At 54.5% G+C, this 24716-nt stretch overlaps 1 protein-coding gene across 1 annotated transcript in view; it reads right to left on the bottom strand.

Annotated features, from left to right (window-relative positions):
* The window catches only part of Tnfrsf8 (TNF receptor superfamily member 8), a 33379-nt gene extending 9182 nt beyond the window's left edge, over nucleotides 1–24197 (bottom strand). The window contains exons 1-11 of the mRNA XM_048352074.1: nucleotides 24135–24197; nucleotides 17604–17678; nucleotides 15285–15372; nucleotides 10163–10279; nucleotides 6769–6921; nucleotides 5059–5149; nucleotides 4632–4759; nucleotides 2861–2996; nucleotides 2469–2575; nucleotides 861–962; nucleotides 710–763 (exon numbers count right to left, since the gene is read on the bottom strand). Of these exons, the coding sequence (XP_048208031.1) occupies nucleotides 710–763; nucleotides 861–962; nucleotides 2469–2575; nucleotides 2861–2996; nucleotides 4632–4759; nucleotides 5059–5149; nucleotides 6769–6921; nucleotides 10163–10279; nucleotides 15285–15372; nucleotides 17604–17678; nucleotides 24135–24197 (1114 nt within the window). The remainder of the gene's footprint in view (nucleotides 1–709; nucleotides 764–860; nucleotides 963–2468; nucleotides 2576–2860; nucleotides 2997–4631; nucleotides 4760–5058; nucleotides 5150–6768; nucleotides 6922–10162; nucleotides 10280–15284; nucleotides 15373–17603; nucleotides 17679–24134) is intronic.
* Between the last annotated feature and the right edge of the window lie 519 nt (nucleotides 24198–24716).

Here is a 24716-nt window from a genome sequence, read left to right as displayed (position 1 = left end):
GAAAAAAAAAGTCTCACAGTCTTTCCTGGCCCAAACGGGGAGGTCCTTGGTACAGGATGGCTATGCAGCGCAAGGGCCTGGTAAGGGGCTCAAAACCACCTGGGCCTCAGATAGTCTAGATTCCTCACAACCAGGACAGGCTCCTCCCCCAGGACAGGCTCTTCCCCCAGGAAGGCTCCTCCCCCCAGGAAGGCCCCTCCCCCAGGACAGGCTCCTCCCCCTAGGACAGGCTCCTCCTCCAGGACAGGCTCCCCCACAAGATAGGGTGGGGGCAACAGGACAGTCTGCTTCCCAGATCTGGCTGGGTTAAACTGCATGCAGCCTTCCAGAGTAAGTCCCATCATCTGCATTACAGTGGTGGAAACTGAGTCACAGAGATACGAAAGAACCCCCTTAAGGTCCTGGGGCTGGTAAGTGGCACAAGCAGGGTCTGATGCCTGTCTGCCCACCCACTTTCCTCTGCCTCTTGCTCATTGGCCAGGTAGAAGAGAGGGTGAGAGGAGCAAGAGAGAGGAGGGAGGGCCGGGGTGCGCGGTGACAGGCAGGAGGGAGACAGCGGGGGAGGGAAAGGCACTGGAGGGCCCAGTCCTGCGAGGGGGGGGTGAGGACCCCCAGGGGTAGACCTCCTGCCAGCTCCAGGTGAGGGCCACACTCGGCCCAGACCCCAGGGCCATGACCGCCTGGCCCCTGTGGACTGCTGGCCACTTACCCAGAAGCTCCACCTTGGGCCGGAAGGTCCGGGCAGGGAAGCAGAGGTGCAGCTCTGTAAGGAACAGGGAGCAGGGTGGGCGCGGGCAGGGACCTGGCCAGTGGCCACAGAGCGCCCATCCCCCTAGCCTCCAGGGCCATAATCTACTCACTCTGCCCAATCCGCCTCTGGCAGGCCCGGCGGTGACACAGGAGGAGCGAGCCGGAGCCCAGGGCCACCAGCAGCATGGTGACCACCCAGAACAACACGGGCCCTGAAACAGAGGCAGGGTGAGGAGGGCAGGAGCAGCTCTCCCCCACCCCAGACCCTAACGGGCCTGCTATGAGCATACCCACCCCACACGGTGCCCCCCCCCCACGAACTGCCCCAGGCCCTGTGCCTTGACAGCTCCTATCAGACCAAGTCACCCGCAGGGCAAATGGGGCGCCACCTAGGCCGGGCACACTCCCAAGCCATCCCAGTGCTCTGGACGGAACTCAAGGCCTCCCCTCGGTCAGCTTACTCAGCTGGTGCTCTACTCCCTGAGCCACGACTCCAACCTGGCTTTTTGATGCCAGTCCTGGCGCGTCAACTCAGGGCCTGGCCCCCTTGCTTGTTTTCCACTTGTTTTGCTTTTTCTTTCTCAAGACTGGCACTCTACCATTTGAGCTACAGTTTACATTCCAACTTTGTGCTGCCTAGTTGGAGATAAGAATCCGGCATTGGGGATTCACGCCGGTAATCCTAGCTACTGAGGAGGTTGAGATCTGAGGACTGAGGTTCAAAGCCAGGGCAGGAATATCCTTGAGACTTTTATCTCCAATGTACCACCAGAAAATTGGAAGTGGCACTGTGGCTCAAAGTGTTAGCGAGCTAGCCTTGAGCTGAAGAGCTCAGGGACAGCACCGAGGCCTGGAGTTCAAGTTCTACTACCAAAAAGCAAAAGCAAAAACAAAAACAACTCTCACAGATTTTGCTGCAGGACTGGCCTTGAACCAGGATCCTCAGATCTCAGCCTCCTGAGTAGCTAGGATGACAGGCGTGAGTCGCCAGCTTCCAGCCAGACTGGATTTTTTTCCTTCCTTTCTTTTCTTTTCTTTTTTTATTTCTGGTTATGTTGAAGCCAGGGTCTCAGGTTTCTCTGCCTGGGCTGGCCTCGGATCACAATGTTCTGGATCTCAGCCTCCTGAGCAGCTCAGATCACAAGTGAAGCCCCATGCCCGTGGCAAAACACCCACACTCTATTTTTGTTTTTTTGGCCAGTCCTGGGGCTTGAACTCAGGGCCTGAGCACTGTCCCTGGCTTCCTTTTGCTCAAGGCCAGCACTCTGCCACTTGAGCCACAGCACCACTTCCGGCTTTTTCTATTATGTGGTACTGAGGATTCGAACCCAGGACTTCTTGCATGCTAGGAAAGCATACTAGGCAAGCACTCTACCACTAGGCCACATTCTGTCCAGATTTAGGGGTACGGTGTGGACAATACAGATGCTTTTCTCACCTGCGCAGGGCCCCACTTTGAGCCCAGGTTGCCTGAGCACTACTGCCACCTAGTGGCAGCAACTAAGACCTGCCCTCCTAGGGGAATGGGCACCACAGACCCCCAACGCACAGGGTGATGTACTGACCCCGAACCACACACTGCCCCGGCCTCTGTGCTTCCATCTTACAGCTGAGAAGAACGGAGGCTCAAAGGAATTCAGCACCACACTGAGGTCAGGCCATCATTCAACAAATACATTCTGAGCGGTAATTAGGAGCCGCTGGGAGGCGGTCAGTACCTGGATCCAGGATGGGTTTCCGGGTGGAGGGGAGCGAGCGGGTGGGGATAAACTCGGGCCTGCCGGTCTCTGAGTCCAGCAGGGGGCTCAGGGTGGCGGCGGGGGTGCTGCAGGGAAAGAAGCCCAAGGCAGGGGTGAGCATCAGGATAGGACAGCAGGGCGCAGGCTCAGGGATGAAGCTTTGCAGAGATTGCAAGACAAGGCCTAGCAACCCGGGATCTCTTCCAGGCACGGCAAAGACGGGGGACTGGGGCCTTCCGGCTTTCCCAATCCTGTTGGCAGACAGCTCGACACAGGTTCCCCGAAATGACCTGTGGGCCCCCTCTGCCCGCGGCCACCCCACCCCGAGGATGCCGAATGTCACAGGCAAAAGGTGGGGGGCTGGGCGTCACCTGGCAGGGGCCTTGCTCTTGTCTGGGGTGCTGTAGTCTGGGGAGGTCCCCGAGGGAGGTGGTTCCAAGGTCGTGTCTCTTTCAGCCATGCCTGCAAGGGGTGGGGCATCTTCGAACCAGCGCCTCACAGCTGGGTCTTCAGGAGAGACAGCCAGCAGGGACGGGTGAGCGACTCCAGGGAGCTGTTTGTACAGCAGGACTTCTGGGACTGTAGTTGCGATGATTGGGGTTTTCCTTCCGGAGACTGAAGCAGAGACGCCATGGCCACCCAGGAAGGGGCTCTGAGCCTCAGACCTTCTGACTAAGAGCAACCTGGGCTCTCATGGAGATTAAAACGCCGCCTTAGAGCAGCACGAGTGGTCCATGCCCATAATCCAAGCTGCTCAAGAGGATGAGAACTGAAGAGCACAGTTCAGAGCCATCCCTGGCAGGCAAATCCATGAGGCTCGATCTCTCTCTCTCTCTCTCTCTCTCTCGCTCTCTCTCTCTCGCTCTCGCTCTCTCTCTCTCGCTCTCGCTCTCGCTCTCTCTCGCCAGTTCTGGGGCTTGAACTCAGGGCCTGGGCACTGTCCTGGCTTCTTTTTGCTCAAGGCTAGCACTCTACCACTTGAGCCACAGCACCACTTGTGGCTTTTTTCTGTTTGTGTGGTGCTGAGGAATCCACATTCCCAGCCCAAATATCTCTCAGTTCTGAACCAGTGGGGTTTATTGTTTTTGTTTTTTCCAATCCTGGGGTTTAAACTCTGGCCTGGGTGCTGTCCCTGAGCTCCTGGAGCCACAAGTCCACTTCCAGTCTTTTCTGTGATTAACTGGAAATAGAGTCTCATGGACTTTCTTGCCAGGGTTGGCTTCAAACCGCTGTCCTCAGATCTCAGCCTCCTGAGTAGCTAGGATTATGGGCGAGAGCCACCTGCACCCAACTGAGCTTTTTCACTCAAGGCTAGCACTCTTCCACTTGAGCCAGCCCTTCACTTCAGGCTTTTAGGCGGTTAGTTGAACATAACAGTCTCATGGCCTTTCCTGCCTAGGCTGACTTCAAATCTGAATCCTCAGATCTCAACCTCCTGAGTAGCTAAGATTACGGGTGTGAGCCACTGATGCCTGACCAAGATTTGCTTTTCTTAATCCCCAGCACCTCCAAATAGAAGCAAGCCAAATGTCCAAAACCTGCCTGCTTAGATGAGACAAGCTCTAGTCAGCCAGCCATGGGCGGACCGAAAGAACAGATGCAAGCCTGATCCTGCACCAGGGAGCCGGGCTGCCCCCTGCAGGGAGGGGCAGGAGCCACCCAGTCCGCCACAAGTACACTGGACACAGGGCAGGGACGCAGGGACCCGGCCTGGGGCCCGGTCCTCCAGAGCCGTAGAAATGGTGAGCTGTAACATGTTGACGAGAACTAGCTGTTCAGGGGGCTGGAATCTGAGGATTGCAGTTTGAAGCTAATCCAGGCAGGAAAATCCCGGAGACTCGTGTCCAATAAACTACCAGAAATGGAGCTGTGGTTCAGGGGGTGGCTTTGAGCAAAAAGAAGCTCTGGGGAAAACATCCAGGCCCTGGGTTCAAACCCCAGGACTGGCACCAAAAAGAAAAGAAAGAGAAGCAAAGCTGAGGACTGAAGGCGGGCTTCCCGGGCCCCGGGAGCTCTGCCCTGCACCCTCTTCAGTCCCCACTGTGACAGGCTGTCCCTGTCCCTCGGGGCCTGACTGCCCCAACCATGGCCACTCGTGGTCACCACCATCCGGGGAGACAGCGGTGGACTGGGGATCGTTACCTGCGTGGGATCCGGGAGTCCTCGCGAGATTCCAAGTGCCCCCCAGCCTGAGGGCGCTGCTCCCCTTGGGGTCAGAGGTCCTGGCAGTGGCCGGGGACACCAAGCTGGACGTGGACTGAGGACCCGGGCTGCGGGAGGAGGAGCCGGAAGATGGGGCTGCTGAGTCCTGAGGGGCGGGGGCTGGGCTCAGGGATCCCTGTTTCTATGGAGATGCCCCCCCAACCCAGCCCCTTCCACCCCAGGCCCTACACAGAGACCAGGAGCAAGAGCTGTGCTCTCTAGGCCTTCCGAAACCATCCAGGGATCCATGGAGCCCTGAACCCCACCCCCCCACACCTGCCCCTGGAGCCAGCCTGCCCCCTGCACATCTGCGGGTGAGGGCGGCGGGGGGCGGGGACGGAGGGGAGGCCAGGCTGGGGGGGGTCACCTGGTGGGGGTCTTGTCATGCTGAGGGCCGGCCTTGCTGGGGCCGGGGAGGGAGGGAGGCAGCCCGCAGACGGTGTCCTTCTCCGCGGTGCCTTGCAGGGAGGACAAGAGGAGGCTTCAGATTCAGAACTGGCGTCCAGGAGCCCAGAGTCTGCAGAACAGACCGCACCCGAGACAGACTCCCGCGGCGAGTTCCTGCCTTCCTGGCCTCCGCTGGCCCAGGGTTTGAGGCTGCTGGATTCTCCCCATCTCAGCCTCTGTGACCAGGGGCCTGATCGCTGCAGCCCCCGCTAGGAGAACCGGGGGCGGGGGGGTGGGCAGCCAGGACTCACCCTCCACCAGGACCAGCTGCTGCCCCCTCCTGGGAGAACCAGGACCCTCCCTCTGCCAGTTTCCTGCAGCCACCAGGGACCTGCTCAGGGGCAAACACGGCCTGGGCAGCACCCACCACATGCCATTTCCATAACAAGTTAGATGAGCCAGACACCGGTGGCTCACGCCTGTAATCTTAGCTACTCAGGAGGCTGAGATCTAAGGATGGAGGTTCAAAGCCAGCCAGAACAGGAAAGTCTGTGGGACTCTCATCTCCAATGAACTACTCAAAAAAAGCTGGAAGTGGTGCTGTGGCTTCAGTGGTAGAGTGCTAGCCTTGAGCACAAAAACAAAACAAAAAAACAACCTCAGAGACTGAGCCCAGGCCCTGAGTTCAAGGCCCCAGGAGTAGCACACACACACACACACACACACACACACACACACACACACACACACACACAGCTAGGGCTGGGAATGTGGCTTAGTGGTATAGTGCTTGCCTCGTATACATGAAGCCCTGGGTTTGATTCCCCAGCATCACATATATAAAAAACGACCAGAAGTGGCACTGTGGCTCAAGTGGTAGAGTGCTAGCCTTGAGCAAAAAGAAGCCAGGGACAGTGCTCAGGCCCTGAGTCCAAGCCCCAGGACTGGCAAAAAAAAAAAAAAAAAGCTGGGAATGCCCTTGAGCCTTCGACTTCCACCTCGTTTTACAGGCGGAGACTGCGGTTCAAGGGGCCCCAAAATACAACTCTGCCAAGTCCAGGGCGCTGAGGTTCAGAGCAGGGCCTCCCTCGCAGTCCTTCCCAGTGCCCTGTGGCCAGTGCCGTTGTGTGGTCCGGAGGCCTGGGGTCCCCTCAGCCTTCTGTGGGGCCGGCTGATCCGCCTGGTGCAGATCGGACAGTCGGGGTGCGCCAGGGAGGCGGGGCGCACTGCCCTCTGCCTCCCATCCCAGCATGGAAGGTGCCACTGGGCCATTCCACACGGGTCCAATGCCCGCGCGTGCCGTGTGTGTGCATGTGTGTGTGTGCGTGTGTGTGTGTGTGGTGGGGAACCAACCCAAGTCCCCCTCCCGCCAGGCCTGGAGGGACCACTGAAGGTGTCTCTGTGCCTGTGACACGGGCACTGGGGGGCAGCGCGGGGCGTGGGCACTGGGGGGCAGCGCGGGGCGTGGGCACAGGGGGCAGCGCGGGGCGTGAGCACAGGGGGCGGGGCGTGGGCGCAGGGGGCGGGGCGTGGGCACAGGGGGCGGGGCGTGGGCGCAGGGGGCGGGGCGTGAGCGCAGGGGGCGGGGCGTGGGCGCAGGGGGCGGGGCGTGGGCACAGGGGGGCAGCGCGGGGTGTGGGCACAGGGGGGCAGCGCGGGGCGTGGGCGCCGCCCTCGCTGGGCTCCTCACCTGGGAAGTGGACCACTAGCCCCGCAGCGCAGGCGGAGTGTGGTCGGCAGCGGGCGCAGGAGTTGACGGCGGACGTGAAGCAGAACATGCCGGGGCGGCACTTGCAGATGCGAGAGGAGCTCCCAGAGCACGGCGCCTGTTCCACAAGGTCATCTGAAGGACACAGAGTGGTTCGGATAGGACGGGCAGAGGTCAAGGCACACCCCAGAGCTCGGAGCTGCCTGGCCTTCCAGGGGGCGCCCTCGGGCCTTCTTTTTATTTTTTTAATTAAGTTTTATTGACAAGGTGATGCGCAGAGGGGGCACAGTTACATAATAAGGTAGTGAGCACATTTCGTGTCATATTTGTCACACCCTCCCTCATTTTTCTTTCCCTTCCCTAGTTCAGGTAAGCATATATACAATATACCAAAATCATAGATAACCACAGGGGGTACACCTTAGGCCTTTTTTTGAGTACCCCATATATATTGCAACTCCAGCCCCTATCCCTGAAGATACCTACAGTGAAGTTAACTCATTCATACCGGGCATGGTGGCACACGCCTGTAATCCCAACGACCTGGGAGGCAAGTGGCTCCAGGCCAGCCTGGTGGAGGAGGGGAGAGTTAGGGAACCCCTCTCCCCCATCTCAATAAACAAGTTGAGCATGGTGCAGCCCATGCTACATGCGAGGCAGAGGCAGGAGGTCCAAGTCCAGCCCTGGGCAAAAAGTGGGGAAATCTTAACTGAAGAACAACTAAAGCCAAAGGACTGGCCAGAGTGGTGGAGTGCTTCCATCTAGGAAGCACCTGGCCCTGAGTTCAAAACCAGCATTACTAGAAAAATAAATAATAAACACATAGAAGTAAATGGTCACAAATGAATGAATGCCTCCCAGGAAGCAGAAAATCATGGAAGGAAGGGAAGTATGTGCATGAAGAAACCAGTCTGCATTCCCTACACCCACACTGCTGGCAGGGGGGGGGGGGGTAGTGGAGGTAGATAGAACTCCCCATGCATCCTGTTCCATTTTTCTGTAAGCTAAAACTGCTAAAAAAAAAAAAAAAAAAAAAGCTGGGTAGGCACAGTGGCTCACGCCTGTCATCCTAGTTACTCAGGAGGCTGTGATCTGAGGATCACAGTTCAAAGCCAGCCCAGGGAAGGAAAGTCCATGCGACTCTTCTCTCCAATGAGCCACCAAAAAAGAGACAAGTCAAGCCATGGCTCAAGGAGTATAGTGCTAGCCTTGAACCAAAACCAAAACCAAAAGCTCAGGGATAGTGCCTGGGCCTTGAGAACCAGTAAAAGGAAAGAGAAAAGAAAAACAACAATAAAGCCTGTTAATTTTTAAATGCACAGAGGGTCTGAGTAGACATTCCTCCAAAGGAGACACACCAACACCCAACAGATGCACAAAAAAGATGGTCACGATCATTAGCCACAAGGGAAATGCAAATCAAAGCCGCCACTGAGAGACCACTTCCTACCCACAGGGACAGCTAAAATTAAAGAGGTAGGAACAAGGGTTGATGAGTGCTATCATTTGATTCCTGAATGTCTCCCAAGGCCACACGTGGAAGGACTGGTCACTGGCCTTCGGTGCCATTGGTTGGTGTAGATCCCTTAGGAGGGTGGAGCTTAACGGGAGGAAGTTAGGTCATTGAGGGCGTGGCCTCAGAGGGGATATTGGGCCTATGGCTCATCCTGTTTCCTTTCTGCTTCCTGGCTGCCATGAGGGAACAGGCTTCCTCCCCCATAGGCTCTCCCAGGATGCACCGAACTGTCAGGGCCTAGAGCAACAGAGCTAAGTGAGCATGAACTGGAACCTCTGAAAGCAGGAGCCAAAGCCAGCCTTTGCTCCTTACAAGTCAAGTATTCCAGCTATCTTGTCATCATGGTGGAAAAACCACCTAGTGCCAGAAGGATGTAGGGAGCTGGGAGCCCACAGATGCCCTAGTGGGAGTGGATTTGGCAGTTCCTCGGAGAGGACACACACAGGTACCCATGACCCAGCAAGTTCGCTCCCAGGCACATGACTCAGAGACCCAACCTGAGGACTGAGGCAGGAAAGGCCACAGTGCCATTCACCGTAGCCCAGAGCGAAAACAACCGGAGTCCATCTACTGACGGATAAACAGGTGCAGCACAACTGCACAGTTCTCGAAAACCCCATGTAGAAGACCCCGTAGCAAGACTCTAAGGCTGTAGAAAGGCAGACACAGTGAGGACTGCATGGGGCACGAGGGACCTGGGCTCACAGACAGATCACTGTCAAAGACGACAGCAAGACCAGCCAGCGGATCCCATGATATGGGTCAGAGGGAGCTTAGAAGGGATCAGGACAGACGTGATTTCACCCAAGCCGGAATGTACCGGTCTATGTGAGGCTGATATTAAAGCCACCCGGTGCATTCCTGCAGCAGAGGGGCCAGGGAGCTGTCAAGATTCAATAGTTGTTGGGTTTTTAAATTGTGTATTTGTGTGTGCGTGTGTGTGCACACACGCATGTGTGTAAATCCTGGGGCTCTGAACTCAGGGCCTGCGTGCTCTCCCTTAGCTTTTCTGCTAGTGCTCTAACATTTGAGCCACAGCTCTATTTCCAGTTTTTCTGGTGGTTCATTGGAGAGAAGAGTCTCATAGGCTTTCACTTTCCAGATTGGCTTTGAACTGTAATTCTCAGATCTCAGCCTCCTAAGTAGCTAGGATTACAGGTGAGCTACCAATGCCCCGCTGTTGTTTCTTTTTCTTCTTTCTTTATTTTTTGTTCTTTTGTCCTAATCCTGGGTCTTAAGCTCAGGGTCTCAAATTCCCATTTAGCTTTTTCCACTCGACTGGCACTTGAGCCACTGGTCCACTTCATGCTTTTTGCTAGTTTGTTGGAGGTAAGAGCCTCATGGACTTTCCTGCCTGGGCTGGCTTCAAACCAGGATCAGATTTCAGCTTCCTGAATAGCTAGGAAGGATTATAGGCATGGGCCACCAGCACTAAGGGACAGCATCTAAGCCCTCAGTTCAAACCCCACCACTGACAAAAAGAAAAGAAGAGAAAGAGGGAAGAAAGAAAAGGAAAAGGAAAGGAAACAGAAGTAAAGAAACTTCCCCAGAGCTGCTATAAAGATTAAACCCTAAATAGGGCCCTTCAGGGAACATGCTAAATCTCTGAAAAGTATTGGACTGGAGGTGTGGTTCCAGTAGAACACCTGCCCAGTAAAGTGTTTGAGGTCCTGAGTTCAAATCCAAGCCCCCCCACCTCCACACACACACACACACAGAGTATAGAGACAGAAGTTCACACTTTCAGAAAGGCAAACTGAGGCTCTTAGAAGCCAGTTCCAAATTTAAGCCCACAAAATTGCCATGTTCATCAGCCAGGTCCCCCTGGGGAGAAGGAGCCCCTGGGGAACAGCTCCTTACCTCTCAAACACCTCACACAGGCTGTGCAGCGGCCCGCCTCATTCAGGTAGTAATCAGGCTCACACTGCTTCCTGCAATCGGCAGACCCCTGCGGGCATGACGTCAGTGGGGTCCATCCTGGGAAAAGAAGCAGAGACGTTCCAGGCCAGGCCACTGGGGCAGAGACCTTACCCAACCCACCATCTGCCAGTTCCGGGCCCCTCCCACCTCCAACTGTAACCCCTAAATGTGTCTGTCCAATTCGTGTGCTAGGGATGGTGGAGGAGTCAGGCCTGGGATTCCTGAGCGGCCACTTGTCCTCTGTGCCATCATGGGCGGTCATCATGCCTTCACTCTCAGTAAATCAGTGGTGAGACCCGTCTCCTAGTGATGTTGACAGGATTGAAGAGACGGTGGGATTTCTGTAAAGGGCCTCCAGGGTGCCTGACACAAGTGAACAACACATGGTGGGCCCTGGCTGTCATTATTCTTGGCAGGGGATCCTCTCCTCTGCAAGAAATGGGGGGGGGGGCATTGGAGCCAAGGCCCTGAGGATCCTAACCCAGGCTGACTGGGAATCATGCAAAACACCCCACAATATCTGCTCCCCACCTTACAGGGACAAGAGAAGCAGGATGTTGACTGTAGAGCGGATGAAAGGGTAGTGAGCACCTACAATGGCTTCTGTCCAGCCACATTCTTGTAGGCAAGTGCTTCCACATGATCCTGGAGGGCCAGTCAGAATGGTTCATCTTTTCTGCCAATATGATTGGCTTAGGATGAGCATGTGACCCATACAGGCCAATCGGAGCACTCCATCTTAATCAACCACTGTGATTGGTTCAGCATGAACATGTGATGCATATATGCCAACCAATGAGCCACCAGTGCTGAGATTATTCACAAAGGCTCCTGGAAAGGAGGCTTTGCCTTTACTTCTGGATCTCTGGTTGAAAGGGCCATTTAGCCCAGAGTGCCAGGGGACTGTGGCAGGGGCCAGACCTGCCTAAGAAGGAAGTAACTTAGAGGCTAAGAGGTGGATACCTGAGAACATTACTTAAATCCCACGTTTAACTCGCTGTTACCGAGGCCATAAATTATTTATGTCTTTTTTGACTGTATGCACAACTGGGATTTTTAGTTATAACAACCAAAATAAACTAGACCAGGGGCTCCCACAACTTTCTGTGCCTCTAGTCACTCTGGGGAAACCTCTGGATGGACAAGATCACAAATACATAAACTACAAACACCCTCTTCCAAACTGATACTGGCATGTTGGGGACTCAGTTTGGGCCTTGGTGGGGGAAGGGCGCCAAGAGCAAGACGCTGCCCTTCCCCCAGCCCTGGGACAGTGTAACAGCGAGTCCCTCCCACCTTCCGGCATCAACCGGAAAAGAAGCCCCCCGCCCCTGGGGGGCGAACACGTGCGTGCCACCATGATAGGGATTGTCCAGCCCACAAAGGAAGTTTCATGACATCACCTGATGGGCAGCCCGGCTTAGCCAATGGCCCAAGTCCTTCCCTTTCCCGCCATTCCCGCTGTATAAACCCCCCTCCCAATTAAATCCTTTGAGACTCATTCAACCATCCAACCGTCTCCCCGTTATCTTTGTCCTGCGGTTCCTGACACATTATGGGGGCCGAGGAAGGGATTTCGGCATCCCACTTCAGCCTAGAGCAGTCCGGTAAGGACACGCCTTACTCCTTCTGCCGGTATGAGGGGTAGGCTGAGATCTAAAGCTTGTGATTCAAAGTCAGCACAGGCAGACAGATCAGAGAGATGCTTATCTCCAATTAATCAGCAAAAAAAGTCAGAAGTGGAGGTATGGCTCAAGTGGTAGAGCACCCGTCTTGAGCAGAAAAGCTAAGCAAACACAAGAGGTCCTGAATTCAAGCTTCAGTATTAGTATGCACACACACATACACAATTGTTTAATAAGAAGGTAGAAAGTGAGTTTTGGTGGTTCATGCCTGCAAGCCAAAGGATCATGGTTCAAAGCCATCCCAGACGGGAAAATCCGTGAGACTCTTATCTCTAACCAGAAAAAAGAAAGCTAGAAGTGAACCTGTGACTCAAGTGGTAGATCATTATCCTATAGCAAAAAGGTTCAAAGACAGTACCCAAGCCCCAATACACACACACACACACACACACACACACACATACAGAGTTGAACTGTCATACTTTTAAGGGGATATTAAGGCTAAACTATACTTAATGATACCTACAGCAACTTATTATAATAGGCAGTATCTGTGATTTCTGCTGCTGATCAATAATGCAAGGAATTCAGAGGAAATTCAGAGGCAAATTTAAGTAAGCACACACATTCAGGTTCAGGATCCCCTGAAATTCACCCTTGAGTTTCCCTGTTCTAGAATAGCAAGATTCTGGCCTGCTTGTAGTTATCATTCTTCAGCTCAGAGGACAACAACGGAGTCCTCTCCGAAATCTCTCGGAGGCAAATCTGATCCACACCCCCCCCTTCCCCTAAAGTTTCCCAAGGCTCCTCACAGATCCAAGATAGAGGCCCAGGAACATACCAGGGATAACAAGGGTCAACCCACCCAGAGCCTCCTTGCTCTCACATCTGTGGCATTGCTCTATTCCTCTCAGGTGCTGTGCTCCCTTCTGCCCCAGGGCCTTTGTACAAGCTGCTTCCGGGAATGTTTCTCTTCCCTAGCAAACTCCCACTCTGCCTACATGACATAGCTAAAACACTGCTGCCTCTGAGACTTGGTTGGCATCTCTGACAAAACCCATCAGAGCCCAATGTAGCTCATTCTCCTATGCCCAACGGTGGTGATCTCACATCGAACCAAGAGCTAATTCACAAGCAGCAGCTAGGAGCAAAGCCGCCTCCTCCCCCACAGCCTTGGGAGAGAGTGCAGCCCTGCCAGCACCTTGGCCCTGGGCTTCGGCCTGCAGAACTGGAGGACCATATGTTGCTGTTATTCAAGCCACAAGGTCCATGGCTCTGCCCCAGTGGTGTCCAACCACCGACACAGAGAACCCTTGCCGTCCATCCACCCCCGCCCACAGCTCTCATATCTGACCAGGCCAGGCTGATCTGGAACATTCCTGACCATCAGTCCCACCCAGAGCCCCTTCCTAGTCCCCTGAAAGTTGCCTCAGGGGGCTCACGCCTGTCATCCTAGCTACTCAGGAGGCTGAGATCTGAGGATGGAGGTTCAAAGCCAGCCAGGGTGGGAAAGTCTGTGAGACTCTTATCTCCAGTGAACCCCCCAAAAGAGCCGGAAGTGGAGTCGGGCCCAAGTGGTTGAGTGTGAGCTTAGAGCGAGAACTCTGAGGGACAGCACCCGGGCCCTGAGTGGAAGCCCCACTTCTGGCACTGGCACGCGTGCACACCCACACGCACACGCGCACACGCATGCACGCACGCAGAGGCATTCTAGGTCTGGGTGAAGAGAGGGATTCGAAGAAGTCTGAGCTTATCCACCTCGAAGGTCTCTCCGCTTCCTTCCTCCACCAACCCACCCACCTGCCGCCACGCCACCCAGAGCGCCGATGGCAGACAGCAGGCAAAATGTCACCCATTTCCCTGCAAGACAGAAGGAGGGGTTTTTTGGTTTTCCTCTGTGGCTTGCCCGGAAGTATGGGGTCAATAAAACTCCAGCAAAAAGCCCCACCTAGCATGCAGGCCTGGGCTGCTCAGCTGGGGGGTGGGGGGTCAGTCCCAGCTTCCCAGCAGAGAGAGCTGAGGTGGGAGGGGACAGGGAGGACAGGAAAGAAGCAGAAAGCATGTGATTTTCTCCCTGTGGCTGGCATAAATATTCTTATTTACAAACGTGTGTGTGTCCATCCTGGGGCTTGAACTCAGGGCCCTGAGTTTTGAGCTCAAGGCTAGCACTCTGGCCTTGCCTTGAGCCACAGCTCCACTTGAGCTTCTTGAGGGTTAATTGGAGTTAAGAGGCTCATGGACTTTACCATTTTCTCTGTGAGTTTTTTTTAATTCAGGGCTGTGTACCCCTATACATATATCATGATCTCCTGAATTCTTCATCAGTGTCCTGTATTTGCCCCATTTTCTAAATAAGGCTATTGAAATTCAGCCAGGAAAAGTGCACAGCACTAGGACTCAAGGCCAAGACTCTAGGATCTCATTTTGAGGGTTCACTGGGGATAAGAGTCTCTAAAGTGGACTGTCCTGCCTAGGCAGCTTCTGACTGCAATCCTCAGATCTCAGCTTCTGGACTAGCTAGGATGACAGGTGTGAGCCACTTGTGCCCAACAAACTATTGTCTTAAAAAGGATACTTCAAGAAAGTGGCTTAGAGGTAGAGTGCTTGCTTAGCATGCATGAGGCCCCGGGTTCGGTTCTTCGGTACGACATAAACAACAACAAAGTCATTAAATAAAAAAATATATTTTTTCAAAAAAGGATAGTTCAAGAAAATGGATTACCACGTCACAGTGACCCAAATTCAGAGGTCTACTAACCAGACTTGGTACTCTGGGCCCAGCTGATGACAAACCAGTATAACAGCCAGAACACAGCATGTGAGATGTCCAGTACAAAGGAGACTCTTACCTAAGGTAAACTTAAGCGAAATTCCAGCTGCCTTTCCACCATGAACAGCCCTGATGGTAGATACTCTGTGTGTGTGTGTGTGTGTGTGTGTGTGTGTGTGTGTGTGTGTGTGTGTGTGTGTGTGTTGGTACTGAGGTTTACACTCAGAGCCATGGGCTCTCACTTGGCTTTTCTCATTCATGATTGGCACTCTGCCACGTGAGCCACAGCTCCACTTTTTTGGGGGATTAATTAGAGATAAGAGACTTTTTTGCCCAGGCTGGCTTTGAACAGCATTCCTGAGATCTCTGTCTTGTAAGAAGCTAGGATTTCAGGGATGAGTGACTGGTACCAGCATTCCTAAAATCCTTATTTGTGACAATGTCACAAACTCAGCCCTTGTGGTGCGGACAGAGGAGCTCCCTGATAACGCCTCCTGAACCCAGCTCTTCTGAGCCAGCCAGCGCCAGAATCGGAACATTCGGGATGGTCCTCGGAAACCAGTAGCCACTCACATTGACTTCTGGCTCCCCTTCTCCTCCTCCCCGCCTTCCCCCAGGATCAAAACCTGAGGCCCAACACCCGCCACGCCCCATCCCCCCTTCTCACTTGAAGGACAGCGGTAACAGCACTTCCCCGAAGCCTGGTCATGGTAGAAGCTGGGGTCTCCGGCACAAGTGGACTTCCAGGCTCGCTCCTAGAGGGTCAAAGAAGCTGGTAAGAAGGGAGACAGATCCTAGACGCCCATCCCTCTCCAGCTCTGCGGCCTGGAAGCCTGGTGCCCACCCATGTCAAGGCCAGGCCTGAGACTTGGCTCACATTACAGAAGGTAAATCAGGAAGAGGACTCTGTGTGTATGTGTGTGTGTGTGTGTGTGTGTGTGTGTGCTAGTCCTTGAGCTTGAACTCAGGGCCTGCATGTTGTCCCTGAGCATTTTTGACTAAGGCTATCACTCTACCATTTGAACCACAGCTTTACTTCCAGCTTTTTTGGTACTTTTTATTGGAGATAGAGTCGCAGACTTTCCCACCTGGGATGTTTCCACCCATGATCCTCAGATCTCAGCCTCCTGAGTAGCTAGGATGACAGGTGTGAGCCACTACTAACTCCTGGCTTATTTTTTTTTTTTTTTTTTTTGGCCAGTCCGGGGCCTTGGACTCAGGGCCTGAGCACTGTCCCTGGCTTCTTCCCGCTCAAGGCTAGCACTCTGCCACTTGAGCCACAGCGCCACTTCTGGCCGTTTTCTGTATATGTGGTGCTGGGGAATCGAACCTAGGGCCTCGTGTATCCAAGGCAGGCACTCTTGCCACTAGGCTATATCCCCAGCCCCTCCTGGCTTATTTTTAAAGTAGTTATACAGAAGGGCTTTCGTTCCCCCAGTTGGATTATGAGAACAATGCATCTTGATCAATGTCACCCTTCCCATCTGGTTCTCCTACCTCTCCCTCTCCCATCCCTACCCTCAAGTTACATGGTTCAAATTTTGCATAATGTACATTGAATATAGTGACTGACTTTGCCTGCCCTTCCTCCTCTCTCCAACTGCCCCTGCTCTCCTCACTCAGGCTGGTGTAGTTAATACTGTACAAGAGAGGTCTAGGTAGCTCAGTGCCAGTGGCTCATGCCTATAGTCCTAGCTACTCAAGAGGTTGAGCTCTGAAGATCGCAGTTCAAAGCCAGCCCAGGCAGTAAAGTCTATGAGACTCTAATCTCCAATTAACCACCCAAATCCAGAAATGGAGCTGTGGCTCAAGAGTAGAATGCTGATAGCCTTGAGTGAAAAAGTTAGGGGACAGTGGCTAGGTCCTGAGGCCGAGCCCTGGTGCACACACATGTGTATGTGTGTGCACTGAAATGTGTAGGTATAAAGGTTACAATGTTTTTAACTAAATTCCAAATTTAAAAAGTAACAATAATAATATGTGGAGAGAAAGAGAGAGAGAGAGAGAGAGAGAGAGAGAGAGAGAGAGAGAGAGAGAGAGAGAGAGAGAGAGAGATCAAGAAGCAAAGCCAGTGTAACAAACCACAACTGGAATGATGGCACCTGCAGGGCACCGGTGCTCTGAGGGTAGGTGGCAGGCCTGCGGCTGTGTGTCTGTGGCTGGCCACAAGGGGGTGCCATCTTCCTGCTGTCCCTGGGGGCAGTGGGCCCCTGTCCTTCTAGGAGCCCTATCTCCACGTGGGATTGATAGAGGAAAGTGACAGGCCCCCTAACCTCAGAGAGGGGTGGAGCCTCTGGGTGCCCCTAGCCACTCCCAGCATGGTAGGTGGGGCCTGGCTGTGAGGAAGGGCACACAGACCCCGTCCCCCCCCACCCCAGACACCTCCTGCCGCAGAGCCACTGCGGAGTCCCTTTGCCTACAGTGCCATCACTGTACAAGAGCCCCAAATAGGTTCAAAGTAGTGTGTGCACACTGGGATGGGACTGGGGACGAGGACAGTCCCCAAACCTGGCAGCCCCCTCAGGCCCGTTGCCATGGGAACCCGGCTCCACAGGCCAAGGGGCCCTCCCCAAACCACACCTGGTGGCCTGCTCAGAATCTGAGTGTGGCCAGCTGACCTGTAACCCCTACCCAAGGGGTCTGCCACCCAGAACTGCCAACTGGAGACGCCACTGCTGGGGGAGAAAGCCCGCCTTTTCAGGATACCCACGGTCTGTAAACTAGAAAGGGCCCTCAGGGGCCTGAGCCCCGCCCTGCCAGACCTCTCTGTGGCCACCCAAATGGGCCCCAGGCCCAGCACCCTAACACCTCCCAGATGTGCCCTGTGGTCTCCCCATTGGTCATGCTAACCCCCCCCCCCCAGTGTGCCCTCTTCCTGCCCTAACAGCCCCCTTCTTTCACCCACCCTGGCTTTGGACAAACATTGTGACACTGGAGGATTTGAACTGCAGACCTTCAACCACCCACCACCCCATGGGCACGGTACGGATGCTGGATGGGCCGCCAGCACTCGCTGCCCCAATGGAGAGAGACACAGCTGGGTCTTGGCTGTGGCGCCTACCTGGCAGGAAGGAGGGATCAGAATGAGAGGAGTAGGTGGGGGGAACCCAGGGACTGGAGGGAGGCTTTTGGGCAGGGTTTCCCCCAGCAGGTTCGAGCAAAGTGATGTGCGTGCAGGGTGCGGGGCTGCAGAGGCAGGGGCTGAGGCCCAATCTCCGCTCCACCAAGATGAAAAGAAACTTCGAGTCGCTAGGCCTTCTATTTGTAGGTTTGGTTTTCCCTATGAGACCTGGTAAATTTCACTTTCAAAAAGTCCCACCTGGTCTCAATCAGTAGAAGGGAAAACAATCAAGTAGAACAGGCTAGGCCACACCTGTGGAGACTAGGGTGGGGAGGAAGGCATAAAGACAAGCAAAATCCCCACAGAGTCCAGAGCTGGGCAGGGGCGAGGCGAGCCTCCTCCCGTCCACAGTGCCTCCCCGTGCCTTCAGCCCTTCGGTGAGTCAGGTAAGGCGCCAGGACCAGCAGCCGCCCTGCCATGTCATCAGGGACCTCCCCAGAAATGCCACCCAGGCCCCACGACAGCCTGGCTAATGGTTTCCTGAAATGGGAGCTGGTATTTTAACAGGCAACCCAGGGAGTCATGCAAGCTGTAACATAACGTTCAAGAAGTACTAGGAAGAAGTGTCAAAACCAGATGCAGGAGAATGAGATCAGAAGGATCACAGTTCAGAGCCAGCCCTGGGGGGGGGGGGGAAAGTGTCCATCTCCAGCAGAGATGGCTCAAGCAGTAGAGTGTCATCCGTGAGCAAAAATGTGAGGGAAGAGTGCGAAGTCTTGAGTTCAAGCCCTAGTATGAGCACACAAGAAAGACTCCATCTCCAGTGAACTAACTAAAGGCCAAGCTGAAGGTGGGGCGCAAGTGGTAGAGTGCCTTCCATAAAGCCCAAAGCCCCAGAACTAGAAGAAAACAACAATTTTGATTCTGGTGGGAAAAGTCAAACAGCTACCACCCCATGTTCCAGATGGAGAAACAGTCACAGGGAAATTACAGATGGAGAAACAGTCACAGGGAAGTTACAGAACCTGCCTAGAGCCTTGTTGCAACCAGGATTTGGACGCCCATTTGCACATGGTTTTACCACCAGATGCTGCTCCCCAAGGAGGGGGTGGGACGTGCTGCCTCTAGCACTCTGACACCCCTGCCCTGCTCCAGAGCCCAGCTGCTTTCTGAACTGTTTGCTGGCCTCTGGCTCCCACCTGCCACTGGCTCTGTTTCACCTGGAGCTTTACCCCAAATCTGCCAGCTCATTCCCTGTTCCAGGCCACCCCGGGGGTGGGGGGTGATCCTGGCTGCCTAAGGGTCTCCTTATCAGAGAAGGGCGGGGCCTGAGCCGGGAGGCCAGGTCACCTCTAGAAGTGAAAAAGGCAGGAAATGGAGTCTGGCCAGGCGCTGGTGGCTCACGCCTGTAATCCTAGCCACTCGAGAGGATGAGATCTGAGGATCATGGTTCAAAGACAGGTCGGGCAGGAAAGTCCATGAGACTCTGTCTTCAATGAACCACCAGAAAACCAGAAGTGGCACAGTGTCTCAAAGTGGTAGAGCATTAGTCTTGAGCAAAAGAGCTCAGGGACAGCACCTAGGCCACGAGTTCAAGACCTCCAGAGGAACCAACCCTGCTGGCATTTTGGTTTTAGCCCAGTGACAATCACTTTGGACATAGGTAATTGCAGAACAAGAAGGAACTGATTCGTGGTTGGCCATGGTAGTGTAAACCTATAATCCCAGCATTGGGGAAGTTGAGGCAGGAGGATTGGGAGCTGAAGATCCACAAGGACTACATAGCAAGACCCTGTCTCAGAGAGAAAGAGAAGGACTCTGTATTGTGTTGAACACCTGAGTCTGTGGGTAATGACAGCTACCATAGGAAACAACAGGAAGGACAAAGAAGAAGCCTGAGGCTCTGCTAGGCTGTGGAGATCATTTTAAGTGTGTCCCCCAAAAGGAAGTGAGGTCCTCAGAGTGGGCATTTCAAAAGAAAGGGCCTACTGCCAGGTCACTGGGGTGTCACCTTGATAGGGATTAAGGTGGCTCTTTTTTTCCGTTGGTCCTGGAACTTGAACTCAGGGCCTGGGTGGGTACTATCCCTGAGCTCTTTTGATAAATGTTAGCACTCTAGCACTTTGAGCCACAGCACCACTTCCAGTTTTGGAGTGGTTAATTGGACTCTCATGGACTTTTTTGTCTGGGCTGGCTTTGAATGTGGATCCTCAGGTCTTAGCCTCCTGAGTAGCTGGGATTACAGGTATGGGCCACCAGCACGCAGCTCATGTAGTTCTATTTAGGCCCCTGGCTAGTTCCCCAGAGAGCAAGGCTGGGCCCTGAATCTCCCTGGCTTCTTGTCTCTCCACATCCTCTCTCCTGAACATTCTGGCCATGATGACATCTGCCTGTTGTGGCACAGCCAAGTGGGGAGAAAGATTCACAAGGGGCAAATGAGGCCATCCAATTTTAGACTTCCATCTTCTTCCCAAACTGGCTGAAACCAACTTCTTTGCTTAATAATGTGTCCAGCCTCATGCATTTTGTTCCTGTAGCAACAAAACAAAATGAGTATGGCCCTCTTCCAGAAAGGAAACACGAGGCCGGCCCTGGATTAGGCCTTGTAGGGCCACACACAGCTAGGTCTAGATGGTTATGTTTCATTCATGAGGATGTCTCCCATAACAGAACCATCAGAGACACTCAATTAAAAAAAACAACTGGGGAATAAATTCATGAAGAAGAATCATTATTTAGATGATGCCAGAACATGGCTGAATCACAAAGGAAAAGCCGAGTCTGGGGACTCAGAGCAGGTACTTAGAGGATGTGCACTTCCACTTACTGCTGGAAGACCAGAGAGATGGTGACAAGAGGAAGGGAGGAGGGCTCCAAGGGGAAGGCAGCAAAGGGGCAGGGATGGGGAGGTAGGGCTGTGGTGGGGGGGTCGGGGAGCACTCAGCGGATGGTGGGATGGATGGTAGGAGCAGGGGGAGATGAGACCCAGGTCTCAGGACCAAAGAGAGTCCATCTGTGAGCCTACTGGCATGTCTGTACTTAACTGTCCTTCCCCAAATAGTGTGGCATCCAATTCTGACTGTGCAGAAACAGAGCAAAAGAAAAAAAAATGCACAGGGAATTCCACATAGGAGATTTTAATGTTACATGGCTGGGTATGTCAGAGCCTCTATCTATCTGTCTGTCTATCATTTTATCATTCTACCTATCTGTGGCACTGGGGTTTGAACTCAATGTCTGTAATCTAGTCAAAGTTCTACCACTTGGGGGCCACAACCCCAGCCCTTATTGTTTTTGTTTCTTTGTCAGACATGACCTTCCACTTCAGGCCCTGGCTACTCTCGGAGTGCAAACCTCCTACCTGTCCCTCTTAAGTAGCTGGGATTACAGGTGTGCACCACCATACTCCTCCTCCTCCCGCTCTCCCCTCCCCTGCCTCCCCCTCTCTCTCTGTCCTTTCATCATGAAATGACCATGGAGAAGATGGTGCCTCCCCCCCCACCCTCTGGCTTCCCAGGCTCCATACACAAGTCCTGTCGGCTGTCCGCTCCCTCTCTTCTGGACCACAGCAGGGGCTGGCTGCCTGCTCCTGACCTGTCCACAGCAGATGTGGTGGCACTGCCCTGGCCCCGCCCACCTCCTTCCCAGCCTCACCGTCTTGCAGGTCCCTGCATGCTCTCATGGGGGCCACACAGGCCACCCTGTTCCCCAAGCACCTCAGGGCCCCGACCCCCCAGGCTGGATCTTCTTCTGCTCCATTTCCCTCCTGTGTGTGACCATGTCAGGAGGTGGTCCTGTTTCCTGACCCAGGATGGCTGTCTGTCTGTCAGGCCAGCAGGCCAGAAAGTGCAGTGGTTTGGTATCCGTGGCTCAGGAGAAGGAAGTATCAAAATCGCAGTTGAAAGCCAGCCCAGGCAGGAAAATCTGTGAGACTCTTTATCTCCAGGAAACCACCAAAACGTTGGAAGTGGAGCTGTGGCTCAAATGGTAGAGTGCCAGCCATGAAAAATAAGCTCAGGGGCTGGGAATATGGCCTAGTGGTACAATGCATGCCTTGTATGCATGAAGCCCTGGGTTCAATTCCTCAGCACCACATATATACAAAAAGGCCAAAAGTGGCACTATGGCTCAAGTGGTAGAGTGCTAGCCTTGAGCAAAAAAGAAGCCAGGGACAGTGCTCAGGCCCTGAATTCAAGGCCCAGGACTGGCCAAAAAAAAAGAAAAAGAAAAAGCTCAGAGATAGTGCCCAGGCTTTGAGTTCAAGCCCTAGTACAGACAGACAGACAGACACACACACACACACGCATGAATCACAGGTACACAGAAACCCGCTGAGGTCAGTTATGAGTGGGAGCCTCAGCTACTTCCAGTAAGGGGCCCTGGTCCCCAGCAGGGCTGTTCTCGGACTGAGTAAAGAGACTCACTACCCTCACCCCCTGCTATAGGCACCCCTGGCCTCCACCACAGTGGGCAGCCACTGTTTGGAGTTTCTGGGCAAGTTTTTCAGGTGGAAACTCCAGAGCCCTGCCCACTGGCCCCACCCACTGAGCTCCAAGCCCCGCCCACAGAGCATCAACCCTGTAAGACCTCTCTGCCCTCCCAGCCACAGAGCTCAAAGGCCCGCCCACACAGCCCCCCACTGACTCCAAAGCCACGCCCCCACACCACACCCACTGGCTCCGAGGCCACGCCCAAGGTCACGCCCACAGTGCCCCACCAGCTCCCCAGACAAGCCGGAGTTCAGGGACAGCGAGCTGGGATATGGGGAATTGTAAATTATCAGAGGTCACTGGAAGGAAGATGACCCCCCACCCTGCCCTGCCTCACCCTGGGAGTTCCCTGGGTGAAAGGGGTGGCCCTGTGAAGAAATAACTCTTTTCTCTGGATGTGCGTCACAGTGATTCTGGTCATGTTACAAAAGCAGGACAATTCTTCCTCAGAAGAGAAGGTGCTTATTGCAAAATCAGATGGAGGTGTGTGTGTGGGTGGGTGTGTGTGTGTGTGTGCGCGCCAGTACTAGGACTTGAACTCACACTTTCTCATCAAGGCTGGCCCTCTACCACTTGAGCACAGCTCCACTCCCAGCTTTTTGCTGGTTAACTGGAGCTAAGAGGCTCTCAGAATTTGTCTACCCAGGCTGGCTTCCAGCCTTGATCCTCAGATATCAACTTCCTAAGTAGCTAGGTTACAAGTGTGAGCCACCAGCTTTCAAATAGAGATTTTTTTTTGGGGGGGGGGTGTCAGTTGTGGGGCTTGAATTGGGGACTTGGCCCTGTTCCTGAGCTCCTTTGCTCATTTACCACTTTGAGCCACAGTGCCACTTCTGGCTTTCTGGTAGCTCCACGCCCAGCTTTTTGCTGGTTAACTGGAGATAAGAGGCTCTCAGAATCTATCTGCTCAAGCTGGCTTCCAACCTTGACCCTCAGATCTCAGCCCCCTGAGTAGCTAAGATTACAGGCATGAGCCACCAGCGCCCAGCCAAATAGAGATTATTAAAGGATTTGAAATTCAAGTCCTGATTTGAGATTTATTAGTATTATTATTATTACTTTATTCCTAAACCTTCACTTGGAAAAACCAAAGGGAGCAGAGACAGCATCATGACCAAACACCACCTAGACCTTTGCCCACAAGGGGTGCTCCGTATCCTGTGCAGTCAGGAAATACCAATTAAAACAAAGATCTATGCTATCCCCCTTATCTCTCCACTGGCCATAAAATAGAAACTCTGATAGGACAAATCCAGTGTGGATTAGGAGGGGGAAGGGGGGTCACCATTGCCCTGGAGGGCAATCAGGCCCTAGCATTCATTCCAGCGTGAGACAGCAAAGCAATAAATAAAAGAGGAGCCCTTCCCCTTCCCTTTCTTTTCCAGCATCCATTCAGCCGGTTCTGTCTCCCTGCAGACCTGGGCTCTGGCTGGTTTGGCGGTTCCTGAGGAGTAACTGAGTCTCCCCCCACCCCCCACCCCCGCCACCCACCCCCGTCCATGCCTACTTTATTAGTGGCTGCTCCAAGGTACTGTTTTCCTAATTCAATTCCCAAACTTGTGCCACCACAGCCCACCGTCCACAAACGCCCACCACGGGCCCCAGGACACTCAGCCCAGACCACTGGCCGCCCCAACCCCTGCCCACGCTCCCCTCCCCTCCCGCCTGGCCCGTGGTCCACCAGGAGCGGCCCACCTCTCCCGCACAGGACCCCACCAGCCTCACCTGCTCTGCCTGGGACCCGAGATAGACCCTCAGGTCAGCCAAGATGAATGAATGGAGCTCCCCAAACCTGCCCCCTCCAGCCAGCCTCCCCTCTGCGGATAGTTGCATAATCCAGGGCCCCAGATTGTCACCCCGGCCCCCATGGCCCCGTGCGCTCATCCTCCTCGTGCGCCCCAGATCCTCTCTCCAGACCGCCGGCGGCCCCACCCCCGCTCCACCGCGGGTTCCTGCCACCCCTTACCTGTGGGAAGGCCCGGAGCGTCCCCAGGAGCAGCGGGAGCACCGCGGGGAGGAGGGCGCGCATCTCGGGCGGGATGGGCGCTGGGCAGGGCTGGCAGCCGGCACCCGGCCGGGAAGCACGGCGCCCACGTGCCGTCCGGGCGCTCAGAGCAGCGGGGCCGCCCAGCCGCCGGGCGCACGTTGTGAAGCCACCGCAGAGGTGGCTGCCCACTCGGAGGGCTCAGCCTTCCTCCCCCACCTGCGGCTCCCGCGGCGTCCCCAGCAGACACGTGCGGAGACCAGAGGGGCACCAGCGCCCCGAGACACTCCCTGGGGCGGTTTGAATGGCCCGCCCCCTCCTCCCGTTGGGGCGGGAAGAGCCTCTCAGCCCTGACCTGGAGGTGGGGCTCCCGAGGTGTCTGGGGTCCGGAGGCCCCAGCTCCAACCCCACCCCAAGGAAGAGTGGGACCCCAGCAGTTTCTGCTCTGACACCCTAACTAGCCTGGAATTCTATGCCGTGGAGCTTCTGTGGAAGAGACCGATGGGGTCTGGAAAGTGTAGAGAAAACAGCCACTCCCACCCATGCCCCTCATAAACACTGCTG

The sequence above is a fragment of the Perognathus longimembris genome, chromosome 7, assembly GCF_023159225.1.
Source record: "Perognathus longimembris pacificus isolate PPM17 chromosome 7, ASM2315922v1, whole genome shotgun sequence".
In the NCBI taxonomy this organism is placed as follows: domain Eukaryota; kingdom Metazoa; phylum Chordata; class Mammalia; order Rodentia; family Heteromyidae; genus Perognathus; species Perognathus longimembris.
This window is presented reverse-complemented; position numbering and strand designations above follow the sequence as displayed.